Genomic DNA, 22,218 nt, shown 5'->3' on the forward strand with positions numbered 1-22,218 from the left:
TTTACGTAAATACTTTAATGATTGCAATATTCACACAGTCATACATTATTTACAATTACAAATCATTGTACTTACAACAAAATTGTGCTTACACCTTTTTATACTTAGAAAATGACAAAAACACAATAAATCTTTGGTAATAAAAGGAAAAAAATAAATAGGAAAACAAATATTTAAACAATCAAATAAATACCTTTTGTCTTTTTCTGAAATAGTTATTTTTTTAAACTGCCTCTCTTCGCACTTTGTACTCTTCTATGACCTCTACCTTATTGACTAGTCCCGACTAAGTTAACGAATTAATTTAATCCTAACGTTTAACGCGAATGTTTAATTTAAAAATGCCAATGGGACAGATATTAATCGAGCTAGACGTATTATTTGCACACGATAACGTGAGATCATTGCACGCAGACATGAAAAAATTTGTAGTCAATTCTGGGGCCCGCGAAAAAGCGGCAAATGCGATAAATGACAGATTTGGAGTTAAAATGTAATAAACCTACTCTGAGTTGACGTTGAGTGTGTATGCGATTTCGAATTGTCACTAGATGGCGCGGCAGAGTCGTAAGTCATGTCTGATGCCTTTAGGCGACTCGAATAAATGACTTCAGCGTTAGTTTTTGCTATTCATTTATGATGAAAGCACATCAAGCTACCCAAAATCATTGCAAACTCGCCTCTATAACCGCGCCGTAGAGATCCATGCAGGGTCGCTTGTTGACTGGATAAAATTATCTTTTAGAGCCTTCCAGTAACAGACTATAAATTTAGTCTATGGCTAAGGTGTCATCCCATATCGTGCACACATCGTAGATTTCAATTAAACAATTACACAACTATTTGAAGTTACATCTAGGTAAGTACGCATATTTTTAGACATTGATACAATTTCATAGTTCACACTGTATAACCCTGCGCTCGACGTAATTATATTCTCATCTCATTAGAATGTACAAATACAATGGACTATTAATTACATTTAATAATTCATCTAAATATATTACAAAAGTTTTATATTAAAGGCCGGTGCAGACCTACTGCATAATGCGTTTGCGTTTATTTCTACAAAATTTCTGGCGAACTGTTTCATGATAATCTATAGCCGGCATTACAATTCCATACACTTAATACAATAAAAGCATACACATTATATAGTGGCTCTAGACCAGTCTTAAGTATGCGTTAATATGATTTGACAAATCTTTTCTATGTGTACGACTAGAATAGTTTGCGGATCTGACTAGAGTGGACGCAAACGAAAACAACAATGCTTGAAATAAATTAAGTAAACAAACACAACAATCTCAACAACTAAAAATAAATAAAATTAAGGAATGTATAATTTATAATCGTAATAAATACTTCATTAGTGCCGTGTCCAATCGTGAAGTTATAATATGTACAAGACTAGAACAACGTAAAATAAATTATGGTCATTGTAAAAATATTGCACAAATCTGTTCCCTTATAGATTTGTAAATAAATAAATTAAATTTCATAAATAAATTTGCAAACCAAATCTTTGTCAAATAAATAAATTATGCTAATTATTTTTTTATTCGAGTCAGTAACTTCATCAGTTATGAATACAAAACTTAAAGTACCCGCTTCTACATATGTACATATCGTATATTTTTATGAAAAAGTCTGTAGAGCCATTTTTGTATCATACATACAAAATCTAAATTGACCTAGTATTCACGCGTTCATTCAACCAAACAACTTACATCTACGAGAAATTTGTGACCCCGCAAGGCATTATCTGACCAAAAAGCTAAAATATGGTGGAATATTTGACAACATGCTATTTTTTTAACATTTCCACGGACGCACAACTGCTATAGCAGTTTAACAATTAAACTTCTTTTGTGTCTCTTCGAACGACCGCGAAAGTGTTAATAAACCCTTAACTATTATAATGCTAAGTCTACACCAAGACATTTAACGTTTACACTTCCCACTATGATTTCACAGAATTCTATAAAAAATACTATTTTTTTATTTGTAGGCCTTCGTTGGTTCGGTGCAGACATAGCATAAACAATAACTGATTACAGATTACTGACTCGAACCAAACAGTCTAGCTTCAGTGGACATTTTCCCTATTCTATGTTTTGTATATGGTCTGCGGTCCGCATTGTCTATGCTCGTTCGACCAGCAGCTCTCCGCAGTCGGGCTCCGCGCCCGCCACGAGGGTTAGCAGCTAGGAGTCCGCTACAACTGCGTCTCGCTCCGCCTTTACTTGTTGCTGCAAACGACAAATCATACTTTATACTAATATTATAATGCAAAACATTGTGAGGATTAATGTATGTTTTCACGCCAAAATCTGTTGTACGGATTATTATGAAATTTGGAATAACGCATAGGATATTCGAAGCAATTTTTATCCCTAAATTGAGGGGAGCCAAGCCCATACATAAAATGCAATGGTCTTACAACTAGGGATGTCGGCAACCTTACGAAAATTATTGTTCCGAAATTCTAGTAGTTTGTAGCTTTGGTAAATATAATTTAATTTAGAATATGACGTGAAAAAGTACACCCGTGAAGGCCTAATTTCTGAATAAATGATTTGATTTTAATAATACACTTATTGGAAATAAACACTACACACTACAATGTGGTTTAGCAAGGTTAGTAAGTCCTCATTTTCAGAAATGGTCTATTTTGTAATAGACGTTTTAGGAAGTTGTCGTTTTATGAAGTTTACGTTCTAGCCTGAGGGAACGTAATTGTTTAAAGAACATATGTAATATTTTAAGCCTGTTTGTTGATGCAGATTTTCATGAGATTTTCACTAATAGATTGTTTGATTCCTGAGGAAGGTAAGTGTATAATAAATTATGTTTTTACCCGAGCGAATAGAAACACTTCAATACTAACCATAGCCTTGGTAAGCGCATTGGCGTCCTTCAAGCTGAGCACTTGCAGCACCTGCGCCTCCCCCCCTCCCTGCAGCATCACCTGCGCCACCCCCCCGCCCATCGAAATCGCCTCCAACGTCTCACCGTTTTGTTCAACCTGCACATACAAGACTTTTAAAACTATCAGTAACAAGTCTTCTCAGAGCAATGCCCCATTATTCAGTCGCGCTCCGTTGTTTTCGAAAGGTTTTGACACTGACGTCCATTGACGTTCAATTTCTGCGTTGTCTGTCGATGATAATGACGGAGCGCGACTAAATATTGGAGTTATATTAGCAATAACACTCCATAAGAACTTTTTATTTAAGTCGCCTAAAGGCATCTGGCATAATCGCCTAAAGTCTAGACGTCTAGTGGCAAGTAGTTACATACATATTAGTGAACTGTCAACAAGTAATATATCTGTCCTATCATGGTACTGATAGACAACTTTGGTACACAGATTTCTCTAAAACTACTATATAAACTGACCATTGTATAATCTTTTATCCATATTCACGTTTTCACATGAACAATCTCCCGTTATGACGAAACAATTTTGACTTGAATGACTTTGATCATTATACGATTACCTAACCTGTCTCATAAGAAAAGATATCAAAATAAAATAAATTTAATCAGAATGTCGAGCAGGTGACTATAACTGACAAGAATAACAGGTGAATATTGAAATATTAGGTAAATAAGTTTTACCGACTTTTCAATCAATGTGATTTTTGTGTGTCAAAGGATTTTTGTGTGTCAACGGATTTTTGACTAAGGATTTTTGTGTGTCAACGGATTTAAGACTGAAAAGCCTAAAACGAAATGAAAGCACAAGAAATGAAAATACAAGCGAAATAATACACACCTCATGCAGGTAAACGTAGCACACTGAAACGCATAAACTATATCTACACACAAGATGGAAGCACATAGAATGTTCACGAATGAAAACATTGTATGAACTTCCATAAAAAAAAAAAAACTACAAAAATAAAACACAAATAAACAGGTATACACATCCGCATCTTTAATGCAACTGACAAACAAAACAGGATAAACTCTGAAACATAATAACAAATGCATATTTTCCAAATAAAAACAACATTATGTACTTCAGTAAAAATAATATGCATCAATTATATTTTCACATCCAATGAACACAACGTTTTCTCTACTTAAAATTAATATTTTAATAACAAAAACTAAATTTATTGCTGTATTTGTACACAATTATGCATGCAGTAAGTTTCAAAACCACGCGTTTAAAATTCGTGAAAATATTCCCATTATTGAGACTTTTATCTCAATACCTACCACGTGTTTTCTTGGAAAATTTCTAAGATTACCCAATTGGTCGCAAACTAGAGAGAACAGGGTAGCATTCATAATATTTTCAGTGTACTGGCAATCATCTGTTTACTTAATTAAATAAAAAAAATAAGTATATTTTTTTAACAACATGCATGACAAGTATTTCTTTGGTCAAATTGAAAATATTATGCAATAATCTTAAAAAAATACTTTTGGTATCTAGGAACTCTTATACAATACATCTTAATCATAGTAAAAAAATATTTTCAAGCATCTGTAACATCACAATTAAAATATAATATATCAACAAAACAATGTGCATAATAAAACTTCTAAGTGCAGTGAAATATACACAATTTCACAAATAATATGGCAACAGCATGCATTTTGGCGATCTAGCAAGCGACTTGGACCAATTTATCATATCTTGTGTGATGTTTAATTATAAATCACAGTAACGTATCTAATTTGTTGAAAAACTGGTCCAAAATGTTTCTACTATTATAAAATCAATACAGCGTTTATCGGCAGCCGAGCCTGGCAACACGAAAATTGTAAATAAACTATATCTATATATAAGCTAAATATACTCTAATCCTCTTATTAAAAAAAAATCTGATTAGGCTTGGAATAATTGTTTGTTTTGTCTCATTCTTTTAATGTCAATACAGACCTTTCTGTATTGACATTAAAAGAATGAGATAAAACAAGGAGAGAGATATATAGGTCTAATTAAAGAATATTTTCTTAATAAGAAGATACTTGCGTTGTGAGCACTAGGAGATCGTGGTAATAATTTATAATACAAAATATCACAACCGTTGCACTGGCGTCATCCGCATTACTTGCTCCGCAATGAAATGTTTTAAAACCCAATGTTTTACAAAAAACCACTAAAATCCAAAATTTGGCAATTCCAATTAAGTAATTATCTTTTTAAAATAAAAAAAAATATTAAAATCCCATTTGGTACGACAGTTTCCCTCACTAATTCTAATGGAGGAGACATTCTATACAAATAAAAGTTTTATACATGTATAAATAGATAATGTAAAAAAAAATCAAAAACCAAACTGGAACTACCGACTCGCTTTTAGATGGCACAAACTCTAAACAATAATAATCTTTGGAGCTGCTTTTATCAAAATATTATAAGTAACGTATAGTTTACAAGAGTATCACACTTGTGTAAATTAAGTATTTTTAATAATGTCGGCGATGTTCAAACGGCTTTGTAGTAACTAGGGTCTTATGTCAAGCAGTAGTTCTTAAGGATTATTTTTCTTTGATCTTTATTAGTACTTAAAGCGAAGTCAAAGTCTAATCTCATCGCGTTCAGGAAATATTATATATGTAACTGTTATATAAATAGACAATTTTTCGACTATTCCATACCAGTTCCGTCCGGTCTAGCTGAACGGTCAATTTGTGAGAACAAAATAATTTACTATTTCTGATATAGCTTTTTTTGGAGATCTGCTCTATTTTGTGATCCCAACCTACTGTGAAAACTTGGCTAACTAAGTTAAGTGTTTAAGAAACCACCGCGTATAGTCAGAGAGCCAGAACGCCACAAATCTAAATTTCCTAAATAGCCTGCTTGACCTTCGCCTCAAATAGACGGAGATCCTTAGGGAACTAGAACGTCAGTTATTTATATTTCCTAAATCACCTCCCATTGTACTTTTGAAGCATCATACCAGTAAATAAAGTTAAAAAAGTATCTGACTATTCTTCGAATATAAGTTTTATACATATTCGGAATCAGCAAAGAAAGACGATTACAATTATGTATAAAATTACGAAGCGTGTTGCGGATACTTTTGTAGTAAATTTTGCTTTTGTAGTAAAGCTTGTGTCGGATATTTCTGTTCGTAGTGCGACTTTGCTATTCGCTACACCATCGAGTCAATTCGCAGCGAGACGCAGCCAACTAATAGCAATACTATTGTGACGTAACGACAACCATACCGCAATGTGATTGGTGCTGCGTGTCACTTCGATTCGACAGTGAGAAATGAATTGTAAAACCACACTTTGCCCTGTACACTTGACGAAACTTAGTTACTCAAAGAGTTTATTTTAAGTGAAATCATTCAAGTTAAATGCGAATCATATAATGTGTCTTTATATCACAGTAAATAACTTTGTAAATGTCTACTGAGGAGCCTGCCACCCACAGCACAGGGGAGCCTACAGTGGGTGTCAGCACATAATATTATGTCATGTAACAGTTATTTACTAATTTATTTTGGAAATGTATCCTTCCTCAAGAAAATTGACGGATTGTAACCAAACGCTCCGAGAATCACGCATATTGTATCGTATCAAAATCAAACATCGAAGAACAAAGAGAGAAACAGATCCGCCACATATGGTATCAGAGACGAGAGTGCCTCGCGCGGCGACAGCGCACCTGCACCAGCGGCGCCACGCAGACGCCGTCCTGCTGCTGCATGCTGGCCACCATGGACTGGTACACCGACGCCGACACCGGCACCGTGATCACCCCCGACACCGACACCGGGTAACCTGCGACACGGCCACGGGTTGGATATTATTTTTTATTTTGACGACGTCGATGGCGCAGTGGTAAGGTTCTTGCCACTGAACCGAGAGGTCCCGGGTTCGATCCCCGGTCGGGTCATGATGGAAAATGATCTTTTCCTGATTGGCCCGGGTCTTGGATGTTTATCTATATATGTATTTGTTATAAAATATAGTATCGTTGAGTTAGTATCCCATAACACAAGTCTCGAACTTACTTTGGGGCTAGCTCAATCTGTGTGATTTGTTTTAATATATTTATTATATTATTATTATTATTTAAATTTAATTTATTTTTATTTGAAGCGGTGGTGGTGTAATGGTTAAGACGAAAGGTCGTGGATCGAAAGGTCCCAGGTCTGAAGCCTCATGAGTGCCACTCGTGCCACATGAGTTTGTATGCCAATCTGACTCATGTACAGTTTCATCGACCATCGTGAAGGAAAACATCGTGAGGAAACCTGCAAACTTGTTGATTATTAACTTTTGTCTGAAATTGAGAAGGCAATGGCAAATCACTCCATTAATAATGCCAAGAAAGTTGTTACGTGTGTTTCATTCCATGTAATGACCTCGTGGTCACTCATGAGAAATCCTCAGTCATGAGAAATACGATACGAATACGAGTACCTATTGTTATGAAATAAATGAATATGAACACATAGTTCACTAGTGTCGCTTTGGTAAACATTATTTCACTAGGTCTCGCGGCTAAAAAAAAAACTGCTGCCCACGGCAGCAGTTTTTTTTTCACGGATCAAAAGTGCCCTATGTCCTTCTCCATACTTCAAACTATGAGTATGTAAAATTTCAAGAAGATTGGTCGAATAAATAGATCAGAAGAGGCAACAAACATAAAACGTACTTTCGCATTTACAATAATACGTAGATAGGATTTATAATATGATGTGGAAAAGTACCTGTTATGGTTTAATTTCTGAATAAATTATTTGCACCATCTACAGTGTAGATTCTACATTGATATTACAAAATGTCTTTTTAAAACTTTGAATACAAAAAGTGGTGTTATTCGACGTGAAACAATGTCTCTATCAATAGTATTTCCTGAAGATATGTTCCAACTTTGAGAATGTGTTTTCGAATGATCGAAACTATTCGACCGATTTCCGAAACAACGGAGCAAAACGTGGGGTCTAAGAGAACTTCAATCGACGTGACATGAAATGGAATAAGTATTCCCATTTTCGCACGGGAACTCACCGTGTCCGTCTTCGCCAGTGAGTATGATCTGTCCGTCGTGATTGAGCGTGGCCTCTGCCACGGCGTTGAGGTCGACTGCCACCGCGCCCTCGCCGTCCAAGCCGGACACGACGCTTGTGCCACCTTCGCCGCTGTGAATCTGATAGAAATTCCATACTAATATTATATACTGACAGGTTGACAGTTTAGTGCACTAGTGTGTATGCGACTACCTGCCACTAGATGGAGGTAAGTAGTCGTAAAGTCATGTCAGATGCCTTTAGACGACTTGAATGAAATCTGACACTAGTGTTAGCAATACACTCGATATGATTATGATGATCCACACTAATATTACAAATGCGAGTCTGTCTGTCTTTGCCGATTTTGATGAAATTTGGTATGCATGTTGTTCAAGTATAGGCTACTTTTTTCCGAAAATCGACCCCCAAATGACAGGTGAAAGTTTGTATGAAAATCGAGTATGTTCCGTTTGGCAGACAAATTCACGCGGGCGATGCCGCGGCCAAAAGCTAGTATTAAATGAGTATGCTCTAAAAAATCCCAGTGCACTAGCACATACATATTTGAATTTTTGTTTCTTCTTCTCGTGTGTCAGGTACACACGTGATTCTCTTTCTTATAATTATCAGGAATTATAAAATGAATCGTGATTATACGACGACCTCTATAACCCGACTGTCATCTGGACTTTCCATCCCCAGTCAGGTAAAGGTGGAAAATGATATTATTCAGATTGATCTTAGATTTTATCTATATTATGTTAACAAACGTTGAGTTAGTAGGCCATAACAAAAATCTCGACTCTGGGGATAGCTCAATATGTGTAATTTGCATATAGCATTGTGAAACATGTAGGATTAAGTTTTCTTTTAACACCCCATTGTAAATAATGTAAAGTCATGTTTTTGCAAATAAATAATCTATGACTTTGTTCATATTTATTTATATAGAAGAATATACATATATCTCACCACTTGAGCTGTAGTGCCGTCTGGGAGAGTGATGATCGGGTTGTTGGGGTCCACTTGTATGAGGGACACTGTTCCGTCTGGGTTCGTGATGGTCTGGAGTACTGCTGGCGCGTATTGCGACATCTACACAGTAATAAAAATATTTTTATTAATTTGAAATCTAATTTCCATATCCTCTCGTGGATGTCGTAAGATGCGATTAAGTGACACCTATGTATCTATCAGGTAACAATAGCATTCACATGCAGGTTTGACACAGCCGAATCAAAATTTCAAAGTTTTTTTTTATGATGACCACGAGCTTCGCGAGATCACAGCACCCGAAAACCATTCGGAGATGAAAGAAAGAGACTATCGATAGTGCCCGAAACAATCCATACTATCGATAAATCAAATTAAATCATGTTAAATTTATCGATAGCACTGATTTTCAAGGTCAACCAATAGTGAAAACACAAATCAACAATACAACGACTCTATTGAACATAGTTTCAGCAGTTTGTAAACTGAATAACATAATATGGTGATGGTGAGGTGAGCACAGCTTGTTGCCCGCGGCCCGCGCTCGAGGACGAGTTGGAGCTGGTGCCGCTAACCATCAGCTATATGCTGATAACTATCGAAAGGACTACGATTCCCAAGGTCAACCACCTTGCAACGATCATTCAACAGTTGTAAACAAAACAACATCGTACATCGACGTCCTGCAGCGTCATCTGGTCGATGCACACTTGCTGTGAGGTGAGCACCGCTTGCTGTCCGCGGCCGGAGCTCGAGGACGAGTTGGAGCTGGTGCCGCTCACCGTCGGCATGCACGCCGCTAACTATATCATTGTATCGTGTTGTGTGTGTGTGTGTGTGTGTGTGTGTTAGTTACCGTATCCAGGCAGCATTCCGAGGTGGCATTGGGGGAATAATTGAGATGGGTTAGTAATAACATGTGTTAATCAATATATCTGTTTCATATAGATGTATAATATCTTCAATAAATAAGTTCATTATGAATTAAATGCTTATATGTACTGTCCAAGTTGACTTAATATTTGACCCGATGATCAAAATATAGCTTTCCAAATTAATTAGAAAAATGATTTAGATACCAGTTTCCCGCCATTTTGAATTGGTTTAACATGCTTCAATATAATATCTTATAAAAATACTCTAGTCAAATTTATCAACAATACGCCTTCACCGGGTCAAATACGTTTATTCCTTTTATAAGTTATATCAAACCAGACATGCAAGTAGACTTTCGAAGCTGCAAGTAAAGTATCCAATCCATACTTCACTACATAATATAAAACAAAGTCGCTTTCCGCATATATATATATATATATATATATATATATATATATATATATATATATATATATATATATATATGCTTAGATCTTTAAAACTACGCAATGGATTTTGATGCGGGTTATTTAATACATAATGCGATTCCTAAGGAAGATTTATGTCAATAACTTCTGTCACGCTTGCACGGCTAAACTGCTTATTTATTTATTTATTTTATTTCTTAGGTTGTGTAAACCTGCTGGGCCGATTTTAATGAAAGAAGATTTTAATGATACAAGATGTAGGGTGTTGTTTTTTATATTTTATACTCCATATAATGTACTTTTTTGCATACATTCAAGGTTTTTTACAACTTATGGAAATAAATAAAAATGAACTTTTATTTTTTATTAAATTATTGAAACAAAACGCATATCTGTTACTAGCAGATTATGATCCTTTCATAAATATTTCTATTCACGAAAACAAAAAAAAGATGTTGTCTATCATTTAAATTGACAGTGACATTTACTGTTAGATGTTATTCAGAGACTATTGACGTTTTTAACGTTATATATATCTCCATTTGTAACGATTTTTATGCGTTTTGTTATCTTTCTACACTATGGCCCATATTAACTTCAAATGCATTTAACTTTTTACTGATAAATTGTGGAGATATGGTATGATTAACATTTTTAATACATATTTTAAGACAAACAAATTAGTAATATTTTCATTGTCGCATACTTCGTCTTTAGACGGTACCACCAACCTATAGGTATCTGCCAATCTTCTTTGGAATATCTATTCCACTCTAGATAGACTTTCCACATTTGGAATGATAAGTAACCAGGCAATAGACAAAGTGAACAATAAATGGAACATACACTGACGGTCTGCGGCGGTTTGTCATCGTCCTCAGTGAAGGCGGGCAGCAGGTCCTCCCGCCCGTGGTACTTGTAGCAGTTGATCACGATCTGCCTCAGCGCGTGCGTCCAAGACATCTGATCAATGTTCACATATGTTAAATGTTTGAACAGATGCTTTACTAGGAACCATTTCATTTTTATTCACGTGTTGATTGTTAAGCTCAAGATAGCTTGATTATATAGAGCGTAATCATCGATCAGCTATACAATATTAGTGATGTATATTATTCATAATAAAGTCTTATTATCGTCATATTATATGTCAGTCAGTCGACATTAATGACTTTTAATTTCACCTAATGGTAAGTGATCACCGCTGCCTAGAAACAACTGTTACACTAGGAGCCTGGAGCATTATAGGTTACCTTCTGTTTCTCGTCCTCGGATCGGGCGTCCATGCGCACGTTGGCCCAGGGCAGGTCCTTGGGCCACCACGGCGGCCGCGTGGACTCGCGGCCCCAGCCCGGCTTGCCGCGCACTACATGTTCAAATTAAAACCTTACAAATAATGTCTTCATATTAATTTCTTAGTAACAGAAATGTTATACCGAAAATTGACGCAAAATACTCGTCTTCCTTCCATGTCCTCACAATAATATAAAACAAAGTCCTCTGCCGCGTCTGGCTGTCTGTTCGCGATAAACTCAAAACTACTGCACGGATTTTCATACGGTTTTCACCAATTGATAGTGATTCCTTAGGAAGTTTTAGGTATATAATTTATTATGTCTTTACGCCGGGGTGGGACACTAGTATTAGATAAATTAATTTATACTCAACAATAGCTTTTTCATCCTTAACAAACCTGGTCCTAAAACTCATCTGCATAACGCTTCCAACTCTTTCACCTAAACGAATGAATAAGAATAATATTAACTATTATTTTGTCTCATTTACTCATCTCATTTAGATCTCTGTCGACGGATAAAAACAGACGTCAATGCAATGGAGCAATTGAGCCGGACCCTCCCCTTCATCGAATCTACAAATGCCGCAATCATCAATTTATCTCAACAAACTCACCCATGGAATACTTGAGCATGAGCGGTATGAAGGCGCGGAGCTGCGCCTGCGTCATCTTCTCGACGGGCGTGGGGATGCCGTCGATGATGAGCGGCGGCAGCTCGAACAGCGACGGGTCGTCCTGCGGCGGCGGCGGCGCCTGTGCCACGCCGCCCAGCCCGAACTGACTCATTATTACTCTCACACGCCACGAGTATTGGGGGATGATAGCGAGGAAGCACAGAAAGGATACGGGTTTAGGAGTGGGTGATTTACTCTCACAAGCCACGTGTATTGGGGGGATGACAGCGAGGAACCACCGAAAAAGAGAGAGCATCTTGGCGCAAAATTTCCTTTTCTCAAAATGTTCTTTTAATAAATAAAACTGTTTCAATCAGTTGCTTTTCTAAATTATCATCAAAAACACAAAAGGGCATTATGAGAAAGGACATTTTGCGCCAAAACGCGAAAAAGGGGGGTTAAAGAGTGGACGGATCAGGGAGGAGGTGATTTATTTTCAAGCAACGAGTATTGGGGGGATGATAGTGAGGAAACACCGAAAATTTGAAGGTTGGGGTTTAAAAAAATAGCGTGGAAGGACAAGAGAGTGGGTGATTAGTTAATCATCCACTCTCTTGTGATAGTTATCGCAAGTACCGAGTATTGGTTGGAAATAACGTGAAAGCAACTCATAAGACACGAGTGAAAGAGGAAAATAATAATATTATACGAGGAGTGGAAAATATCAGAGATAAAATAATACAACTCTCTTTCACTCATCTGAATGTTTTTCAGGGTTCTGTTAAGGTTAGGGGCCCAGGGTCTGCTTTCCATACCACGAGAAATTTAATTTTCTGGTGTGTGCAATGGAAGTGGAATGGATTAAAGGAAACATTTTCAGGGATATGGATAAACTGTGAAACCACATGTGCAAGACAATATATGGCTTATAATATCCATACTAATATTATAAACGCGAAAGTCTGTCACGCTTTCGCGGCTGAACCGCTAGACCCATTTTGATGAAATTTGGAATAATTATAGTTACAGGGTCAAACCAGCGACCAACCGCTAGCCGATCTATAAAACATTAATAATAAAACACATGTGGTTTCATTTTAATGTCACAAAAACATCACAATTCTACACATTTATTTGTATAATCATCTTTTTAAATTTAAGGTATTTCACATAGGTAAAGATTAATTTTGATAAAACTAATCCATTCCATAGATTTTGCAAGAGGTATCTAAAGTGTTCATAATGTCAGTAAGCTACGGTCAATCGGACGAAAACCACACAATGTAGATATAATCAATCTGAAATTTTGTTCTTTCCTATTCTAGCGTACATAACCTCTATTATTATTTACTATTTGACTTTTTTAAAAGCGGATTGCAAGCGGCATCAGGGATCGAGAAATAATTTGTTTTAAATGTCTATGAAACTTCAGTGATGACCCAAAAACTTGTCACTTGTTTATTGCACCTTCACACATTGTCTTTTTGTATTGAATATAATAATATATTGTAATTTATAAGACGTGTGTGATTTTTGCAAATACATTTCTGTCTCTATATTCCCACGTACGTTGCCAACCGCCAAACTCCGAAGCCTGCTTACCTGTTGCGCCAGCGCATTCTCCAGCTCCTCCATGATCATGCAGCGGAGGTTTCGAACGACATCCTCCAAAGGTTTGGCTCCGAACACCCTGTATGAAGTGTTGGGTTTGCCCGGAGTGGCCACCAGCACTACGGCTTGTTGGCCGACGCGGGTCGCGAATTCTTCTATGGTTTGCTGTTAAGGGGAAAGTTCGTGTTTACATTTTTGACTGATATGTTCCGATGAATGATGACTTGAGAACAGAACACCAGTGTTGTTGATTTATCAGCTAGTTCAGAGACGCGAAGAGGGTAGATAAGGGTACACGAAAGGGATAACAACAATGTCAACAAATTATATACAGACGGGAGTTGATGCAATGATGCAATTAAAAATTATAAATGCGAATGTCTGTCAGTTGCTGGGCCAAACTTGTTGCAATTTGAAATAGGTATTCAATTCAATTCACAAAATATTTATTTCAGACAGTCCATATGATGTTAGTAACATTATAACTAGTTATATTATAACAACATTAACTTACATTAGTGTTAGTAAAACCAAACAAAAATATATTACACTTATCATTAGGAGCTGCGGGCAATAATTGCGGGTAATTATTATGCTTAAATAAAAGGTATTTTTATTATTGTGTGGAATTTAGATTTTAATATAGTATTAATAAAATATAGTATTGGCCTCACCCTCAGTTTCCGGAGAAGTCTATTTTGATGGCGTTTCCTGACTGACGGGTTGGTTTCGAAGGAGTGGGGTCTCTTGCGTTTCTTGGAGGAAGCTATGGCGGCCGCGGCGGCCATGCCTACTGGACCTGCAATGAAACGATCAAGCGTCAAATACGGATACATTGGACGGGCCGCTAATCAGGAACAAGATACACTATGTACAAATTCAACTCCAAGTTAAAATCATTTATTCAGAAATTAGACCTTCAGAGGCACTTTTTCACGTCAATTTTTATATTAAATGGCATTTTGGAACTACCACTGCTGAGAAGAAATGCCGAAAGAAACTCATTTGAACAGTGTTGGTCAATATCATGCCAGACGGGCTTACCATTATTGTTTGTTCACACAAACTCGTAGATAAATAAAAAGTGTACCCACCAGCAGCTGCCAGCTGTTTGGTGACCTCGTCGCTCATGGCGCTCTTGATGATGTCCGAGCCGTCGTCGTAAGCGGAGCCGGCGGGCGAGGAGGCGCAGTCGTCGTCGTCGTCGGAGCCGCCGCTCAGGCCGCAGCCGTCCACTTGGGACATGTCCTGGGAACAATTACCTGAACTTACATATTTCTTATACGTTATTTTCAGACGTATCATGTAGAGAATACAATACAATACCCTTTATAACAAGGTCGACTGCCGCGTCGGTTTCAAACCTTCCTTCTTTTAAATTACACAACGGATGCAGTTTTCATTGTTATTTAGACAATATTAACAAAAATTTATACATACAAAACAGCCATTAGACCGTGCGAAGCCGAGCCAGGTTCCTAGTTGCATATAAAACAAAACATACAGTTATAAACTTTAATATGCGCAAGAGGCCGCCTTTTCGCTGTTTGCAATTTCTTCCAGGGAAACTTTTGAAGAATCTTAAGAATAAGAGAATGCTGAATGCTAATAAAATTGATCTATTCTTCCTATTTGTTAGCTGGGAGGGTATGCTTTTAGCATTCAGATCGCCATTTGTTGAACTATATTTTTACGACAGTTTCAAAAAAACAAAGAATCCTTTTTCTTACATGTTTATTATATTTAGATATTAACACTCCATGTTAAGGTTTTAGAATATCACTTTTAGGTTTATTCTAAAAGACAAAAATAATTCTTCTTCAGAAAAATAGTTCTGCTTATTCATTACTGAAAGTTGTTTTCTCCTTAAATTTAGTCCTATCCAGAGCTAGTCTGAATAATTGTTGACTAGACTCTCTCCGGCAATCTTTTCCATCATTACAATTTGAAAAAATTAACAAAAAATGTACTTACATGAGTTTAAAACGTATCGGTCTAGTAATGCCTGGTAATAATTCAGTTAGGCCAAGCTCAATTTATAGACAAGCTAGGTAGCTGTGTAGCATTCCTCCCATGGATGTCATATAGTCTAGGCGGCTGATAGAAATAATAGCATTCCCAAAGAGGGTTGACGGCAGGCAAGTAAAATCACAGTAGAATCTTCAAAATTTTTAGGTTCAAATTCAAATTCATAAATTAGACCATCACAGGCACTTTTTCGCGTCAATTTTTTTATTATTTAGTTATTTCTCATAAGCTACAAACAACTGGCATAGGTTAATTTTAGTTGCTGCGGACGCGGCGTTAAAGCCCCAAATTAAAACAGGAACACGCGAGGATCAGAGATGATGATGATGAGGTATGCATATCAAAACCATTACTATTTGAAGTAGTGGTTGTTCAGTGATCAAAAGGCTGGGAAGCCAGGATCAAATCCTCCTGATACCACAAGTAATTTGTATAGCAATCTGGCTCATGTACTAGTTTTCATAGATAACCTTGTTAACAGTGAAGTGAACGCATAGTGAGGAAACCTGCACGCTCCAATTTCACACTAACATGTATGTGACTACTTGTCACTAAATGGCGGTAAGTCGTGTCAGATGCCTTCAAGGCCTAAAGGCCTTTTATTCAATTCATCTAAAGTTTAGAGACTATAAAAATCGAATACTGCTTATAGAGTAATAAGCAAGAATCAAAACCATACACTCACTATTAAATAGCACATTGTTCTCTTCTCCAAATAATAGGGGATACACAGCTCAACATTTATCTGATAAAAGTGTCATATACTTTTTTTAAAACCACTGCATAATATCTTCCAGCAAATGTCGTATGGGGCGTCTAAAGCATAAGAAGCCTTAACAACATCAGCATTCTCAAAGTGGTTAGGAATATGACCAGGCATAGAAACAGTAAAATTTTTAAAATTTTATGTTTTTTTATGCATATCCTGGTCTACAGGATGTCGCAGCCACAAATGCAATAAAACAGAGAAATTGGTTTACTGATTTAAAACAAACTGCATTTAATTGTATTGATAAATTAGCTAACAACTAATACTCATTGTTACCTCCTCAGTCATATCCATAGATTCTGTGCTGACCGCTGAGTTCATGATGTCAAAATCGGAGTCACCTTCGTCCTGACTTCGCGTCTCTAGGACCATTGGAGTACTTCTGAGGTTTTTCAACTATTTTTCAACAGGTACAAGTTAAAATCTGTTAAAAAAATAATTTTATTAGATTTAATTTTGTTGTGGAGAAAGGAAGGAAAAAGAGGAGGCTTTCCTACTAATATTATAAATTTGAAAGTAATTAAACTTAGGATAACTTCCCAATTATAAAGTATTTTTACAGGTAACTAAGTACACCTAGTACAGTAGGTACTAGGTATACCTAGTTACCTAATCCTATTATCTAATCTGAGCTGGAAACTCCATGAAAATTCATGTCACGGTTTATTTAGGGTTGTTGATGAGTGATGTGATAAACACTATGTTATACCAGCAAATTCCCTGATTTAATTATTAAAGCAAGAAATGTTTTAAAAAATGGAACCGTTATATCATAGTTGTCCATGTGTCAGTCTATCTAGACCTTTTTTCTCAGGATTTAGAGGTATATCAAGGTATATATAAAAAATATCAAATATACAATGGCATCTTTTGGCTCTGAAAACACCAAACCTAACATAAGTCAATATGATGAAAAGATATGTTGCATTTGCTTATGAATTTATTTGCTCCGACAAGTAATTATACAAACTCTTGAATATAAATATACTCATGTTTAACTAGCAAAAGTACAAACACTCAAACTAGCTTCTGCCAGCAGCATTTATATCACCATCATATAGATAATCTTAAATTTTATGCTTCATTGATATATCAGATTAATTTATTATGTGAGAAATTTGTCCCATATTTATTTTGCAAAACAGTCTTAATCTGTATAGAAATATTACATGGCTGATAGGCATATAAAAATCCATTCATTTACCTTAATTTTATATGTTTGTATATGTGAGAGTATAAAAATAAAGTGATTTTATCATTTAGGTATTACATAAAGTAAAAGGTCAATAAACTCAGTTAATCTTGATCAACCAAATAGATAATTATGTTGGCAACTCTGTGATGTCCTTCATAGTAAAATCAATAATGTATCAATTCTATGACTGGCAAGTGTAATAATCAAATACCATGGTAGAACAACTTATTTCCTAATTGATTTTATCTTATTGGACAATGCAATATTGCTGACTTAAATGTTGAATATTTCCATTGTATAGACTGTTAAATAACTAGAAGAACCCAGTTTTTCATAGTATTACAGTAAAAATAAAGTTCCCATTGGAACATTGTGTTAGAAACTCAAATGAAATAGATTAATCATTTCATATCATAACTAAATGTACGTAGCCAATAAGAACTGTGCTACCTATTCTATTGTGTAGGCAGCTAGCTCAGAAAAATCAATACTTGAGCTTCCCACACAATCACCCCAGAGTACCTATATAGCCGAAAATGAACAGAGTTCGCACTTGACCATCGTCGAATCTCGAAATATGCTATCACCATCAGACTCTTATATCCCATCCCCAAAAACCATATATGCAATTATTCTGTTTAAAATAATGCATTCACGCTATACACAACAAATGGCATATTCATTTGATGACTGTGAATGCATTTCATGGGGTTCATTGCAACGACATGTTTTCGAAGACGAATGACGCAAACTCTTTGCGGCGGCGTAAAGGATAAGTCCAAATGAATGGCCATCATGAAGGGGAGTCGCGCGTTCGAGCAGGCCCAGACAGAATAGAAAGACTACGGCTGCGTACGCACCTGCGTGATTTGAGACACATTTTGAGATCCAAATTGAAGTCTTCTGAATTTGCTGTGATGTAACCGCTCCAAAACAACACTTTTAAAGACTTTCGCACTTATCCAGACACTGAAATCACAAAATTCACGGAGTGTACTAAGGGCCCCGAAAAATCCAAATCCTCCATTATTATCGATCGGCAAACGCGGTACATGGATGGCAGAAACTTCGTACCTTCGGGTAGCCATTTTGTCCGAGTCTGCGCGGTGTGATTTTTCGCAAGGAAAGGGAAATCTCCCCTCTGGCTGAGGGGGGGTCGGGATATTTATTTTGTAAGTGTAATTGGCTCTATTTGGTATATTTGCTTACCTTTGTTTGACTAAAATAATAATATACACGAATTATTTATGAATTCTGCGCCCACAGCATCAAGAAAAATCCAAGTTTATTTTGGAAAATATTGATTAATTTGTCAATCAGTGGCGCTACCTACAGAAGTTTTCATAAAACTTTTGACATTACACAAATGTCATTTTCATTTTCGCCATCCCACTTGTAAACATTTCATTGATTCATTCCGGAATAAAATTAATCGAATGTGTATTATTGTTTTCAATTCCAACATAGCACAATATAAATAATATCAGAAGTTTGTGGAATTTATTGGACTGTGTTTACAGTAGTTATACTAAAACTTCAGTAAGTTTTTTTACGGAACTTTACTTTTTATGAATAAAAGACTTTAGAATTACAATATCAAACATCACAGATGTTCAATTTACTAGATAAATTCTGTGGTTTTACCGTATAAGAAATACCTACATAACCATTTGGCTCGTTTTTATAAATTATATTATTCCTAATAATATTGATACTTGTAGATGTAGATCCATGCTAAAATTAAACGCGAAAATCTGTCCCGCTCTTACAGCTAAACAGCTGAACCGACTTTGATGAAATGGGAATGATAGTTTGTATCCCAAACATAACTGATACATTTTGCCATGAACGGAGCTGAGGAAAATGGCTAATATGCCAAAAAATTATGTATGCATTGCATTGCAGACTAACAACTTGGTTTTAAAATAGGTAAAGAATTTGTAGGTTATGTTGAAAAATAGAGTATTAGAAAATGATCATTCATAATATAACATGACTTCATGCTTGGTAAGTCCCAATCTATATGAAATCAACTTTGATGTAGTTTTCAAATATTATTTCATTAAGTTTTAGTAATATTTCTGTCAGTTTTCCAAATACTACTACTACCTGTTGTCTGTAGCTTAGCCCAAGATAGCCTATTCTTGACCTCTGTTGTTAGCTCTATCTATTACAAGTCTTACCCAAATTGGCTCAGGGGTTCAGCAATGATTGAGACAGATACTTTCCCAGTTATAATATTGGTATGGATTTATAAGTTCAAAATATTATAAATAAACCATTGTAAGTGCTGGTGAAAGAATATATTGTTTTACTATTGTGTCTGGTGTTCCAGCAAAAGAGGCATTTATCCATCATACCATAACCACATTTTTTTATGACACAGACAAGATAGAGATAAAAAAATAGACAACAGATAAAACTCTGTATTTTTTATTATATTGCATATCTTTTAAAAAACCTAATTGCATAGAACTTACAATCTAAATGACTAATCATTAATATTCATTTACATTATGTAATTATGTATAAAAATTATAATAATATTAAAGAAATCACATCATTATTACTTATTAAGTAGGCTTGTCTTTAATTTTGCATGTTTACAAATTGTCAATTCTTTTAAAATCTTCTGTGTTCACTGGAATCTTCAGATGAACCTGTAAAATTTTTTTATTCATTATTACAAGAGTCAATTAAAAGGATGACAAATGGGGCAGCTGCCCAAGCGTTGGACATTGAAATCAGCTATAAAAAATTCTGTTGAATATTTACATAAATACTCAACACTACTATGAAGCTTCTTTGTGTATAAAATGGAAATAATTATATACTGGTCAAGTCAAAATGGCAAGCAATATATCATGTGCCAATTTGTCAAGCATGAATAGACGGAGTTGATGGTAAATCTCGTTGAAATGTGTGTATGCCAATACCATGACATGTATGTGGATGAAGTGGCAGTATTGATTAGTTAGATAAATTATCGACGTGCCACCACGGAGTGATTACCCGCGAAACATGCCGGCAACATGACGACTGCAATTTCGTGTAGCGGTGCAATGCTAACTCACAGTGGTAATGCTATGCCACTGCCATTTCTACTGCCGCTGCCGGAAATATTTTCCTAAATTCTTCTGCGCCAATAACGACGCGAGTGAGCATTTACACTAGGCCTTCATACCTTTATTTATTTATTTATTTATTTATTTATTTATTAACTCGCAAAAATGACTGACGTCGATCTCATCGAGGTTGCTGGTTCGACATTATGTCTGCTCAGCATAAATTATCCCATATTACCTGCTGAATTTCATAAAGTTCTAAAAATGTAATTGTTTTTTCATTACTCCACTCCTGTGTGCGCCGGGCAGCGGCAGTGACAGCGCGAGTAACCTATTTACATACTCGTGCTGCCCACTGGGATGCTCACTTCCCTGCCCAATAGCGCTGAGTGTAAATGTGGCATATGAGAGAGAGAGAGAGAGAGAGAGAGAGAGAGAGAGAGAGAGACTGGTGGTCACCGTCGGAGCGCCTGCAGTTGCGGCCCCGGCGGCCGCCCGCGCACACGCCGTGTCTGCAGCCGCGCCCGCGCGTGCACTCGCCGCCGCGCAGCGCCACCTCGCAGTGGTTGCCCGCGAAACGGTGCTGACAGCGGCACTTGTTTATGCCTTTACAGCGGCCCCCGTTTAAACAGGGGATCACGCATTTTGCTAGAAGACAATAAAAAAGAAATAAATTAAGAAAACAATATTTGCTCCTTTGAAAATTTACATCGATCAATATTGAGCTCTTGACTCCAGACGGGGGTTCCCCGTGTCGTGTATATTTGAATCATAGATAATAAACATAGTTTAAAGGAAAAAAAAATACAAAATCCCACATGTAAAAAAAACAATCATTGACAAATCTTGCACTCCCTGTTATGACAGTCATTTTGATACACGATTTCGATCATAGATTTAGAAGGGCTCGCGATTTCGGTTCTACTTAAAAATTCCTTTCCTTTTTGACGGATGTTGGAATTATCATCCAATAGATCCTTGTTTCTAAAGCAATATTAACCAATAAATACTTACAGAATTCACACCTTAACCCATAATAACCCTTTGTACACTGACACGTATCTTTCTGAATGCACTTCCCGCCATTCAGACACTTCTGAGAACATAGACCTGCAACAAATTAAAGACTTTTCAATTAAATAAATAAATATATTAACATTTGTCAAGAAATTCCAACGGTCAACTTATATGTTGGTACTCTCAGTTGGTATCACATGCGTGAATCTCTTACGGAATCACACATTTTTCCGGGATAAATGGTGCCTATCGTATGTAATGTAAAAGTATAGGTAATTAAGTAGTAGTAAATTTCTCATACATCTCGTGTATATGTAAATTTGTTGAT

General features: G+C 36.1%; 3 protein-coding genes across 9 annotated transcripts in view; 1 reads left to right on the forward strand and 2 right to left on the reverse strand.

Moving 5' to 3' along the window:
- On the reverse strand, positions 1-19,151 carry ewg (erect wing). Of its 5 annotated transcripts, none has more exons than XM_053765494.1 (14): positions 19,018-19,151; positions 16,890-17,037; positions 14,911-15,064; positions 14,491-14,615; positions 13,808-13,981; positions 12,206-12,368; positions 11,548-11,660; positions 11,141-11,257; positions 9,665-9,793; positions 8,970-9,092; positions 7,996-8,134; positions 6,644-6,759; positions 2,891-3,028; positions 1-2,252 (listed from the first exon to the last, which is right to left on the reverse strand). In XM_053765494.1, exons 2-14 carry the CDS (start codon positions 16,983-16,985, stop codon positions 2,208-2,210), a joined length of 1,632 nt encoding a protein of 543 aa, XP_053621469.1. In that variant the 5' UTR covers positions 16,986-17,037; positions 19,018-19,151; the 3' UTR covers positions 1-2,207. The 5 variants fall into 5 exon arrangements, with proteins under 5 accessions (XP_053621469.1, XP_053621486.1, XP_053621478.1 ...); XM_053765511.1 differs by lacking the exon at positions 19,018-19,151 and adding an exon at positions 18,669-18,810 and having other exon boundaries at positions 14,911-15,078; XM_053765503.1 differs by lacking the exon at positions 19,018-19,151 and adding an exon at positions 18,669-18,777 and having other exon boundaries at positions 12,206-12,344.
- The window catches only part of Coq7 (Coenzyme Q7), a 4,995-nt gene continuing 1,738 nt past the window's right edge, over positions 18,962-22,218 (forward strand). Inside the window, exon 1 of one of the 2 annotated variants that reach the window (XM_053765571.1) lies at positions 18,962-18,980. The gene's annotated coding sequence lies outside the window, so the exon portion shown is untranslated. Of the gene's footprint in view, positions 18,981-19,192; positions 19,348-22,218 lie in introns of those variants that run through there. The other variant, XM_053765562.1, reaches the window with a different exon arrangement.
- shf (shifted) overlaps positions 20,226-22,218 on the reverse strand; it is an 11,463-nt gene continuing 9,470 nt past the window's right edge. For both annotated transcript variants that reach the window (XM_053765552.1, XM_053765542.1), the window contains exons 6-8: positions 21,888-21,983; positions 21,333-21,521; positions 20,226-20,468 (exon numbers count right to left, since the gene is read on the reverse strand). In XM_053765552.1, the coding sequence (XP_053621527.1) occupies positions 20,431-20,468; positions 21,333-21,521; positions 21,888-21,983 (323 nt within the window). In that variant the 3' untranslated portion in view covers positions 20,226-20,430. The remainder of the gene's footprint in view (positions 20,469-21,332; positions 21,522-21,887; positions 21,984-22,218) is intronic.

The sequence above is a fragment of the Plodia interpunctella genome, chromosome 2 (assembly GCF_027563975.2).
Source record: "Plodia interpunctella isolate USDA-ARS_2022_Savannah chromosome 2, ilPloInte3.2, whole genome shotgun sequence".
Taxonomy (NCBI): domain Eukaryota; kingdom Metazoa; phylum Arthropoda; class Insecta; order Lepidoptera; family Pyralidae; genus Plodia; species Plodia interpunctella.

Excerpts from the sequence above, each read along its gene's own strand:
- ewg (XM_053765494.1), bottom strand. The coding sequence starts at position 16,985 with ATGGTCCTAGAGACGCGAAGTCAGGACGAAGGTGACTCCGATTTTGAC. Across the intron at positions 8,135-8,969 it reads ACGGCACTACAGCTCAAGTG|ATTCACAGCGGCGAAGGTGG; the intron begins GTGAGATATATG and ends AATTTCTATCAG. Across the intron at positions 6,760-7,995 it reads CACTGGCGAAGACGGACACG|GTTACCCGGTGTCGGTGTCG; the intron begins GTGAGTTCCCGT and ends GCCGTGTCGCAG.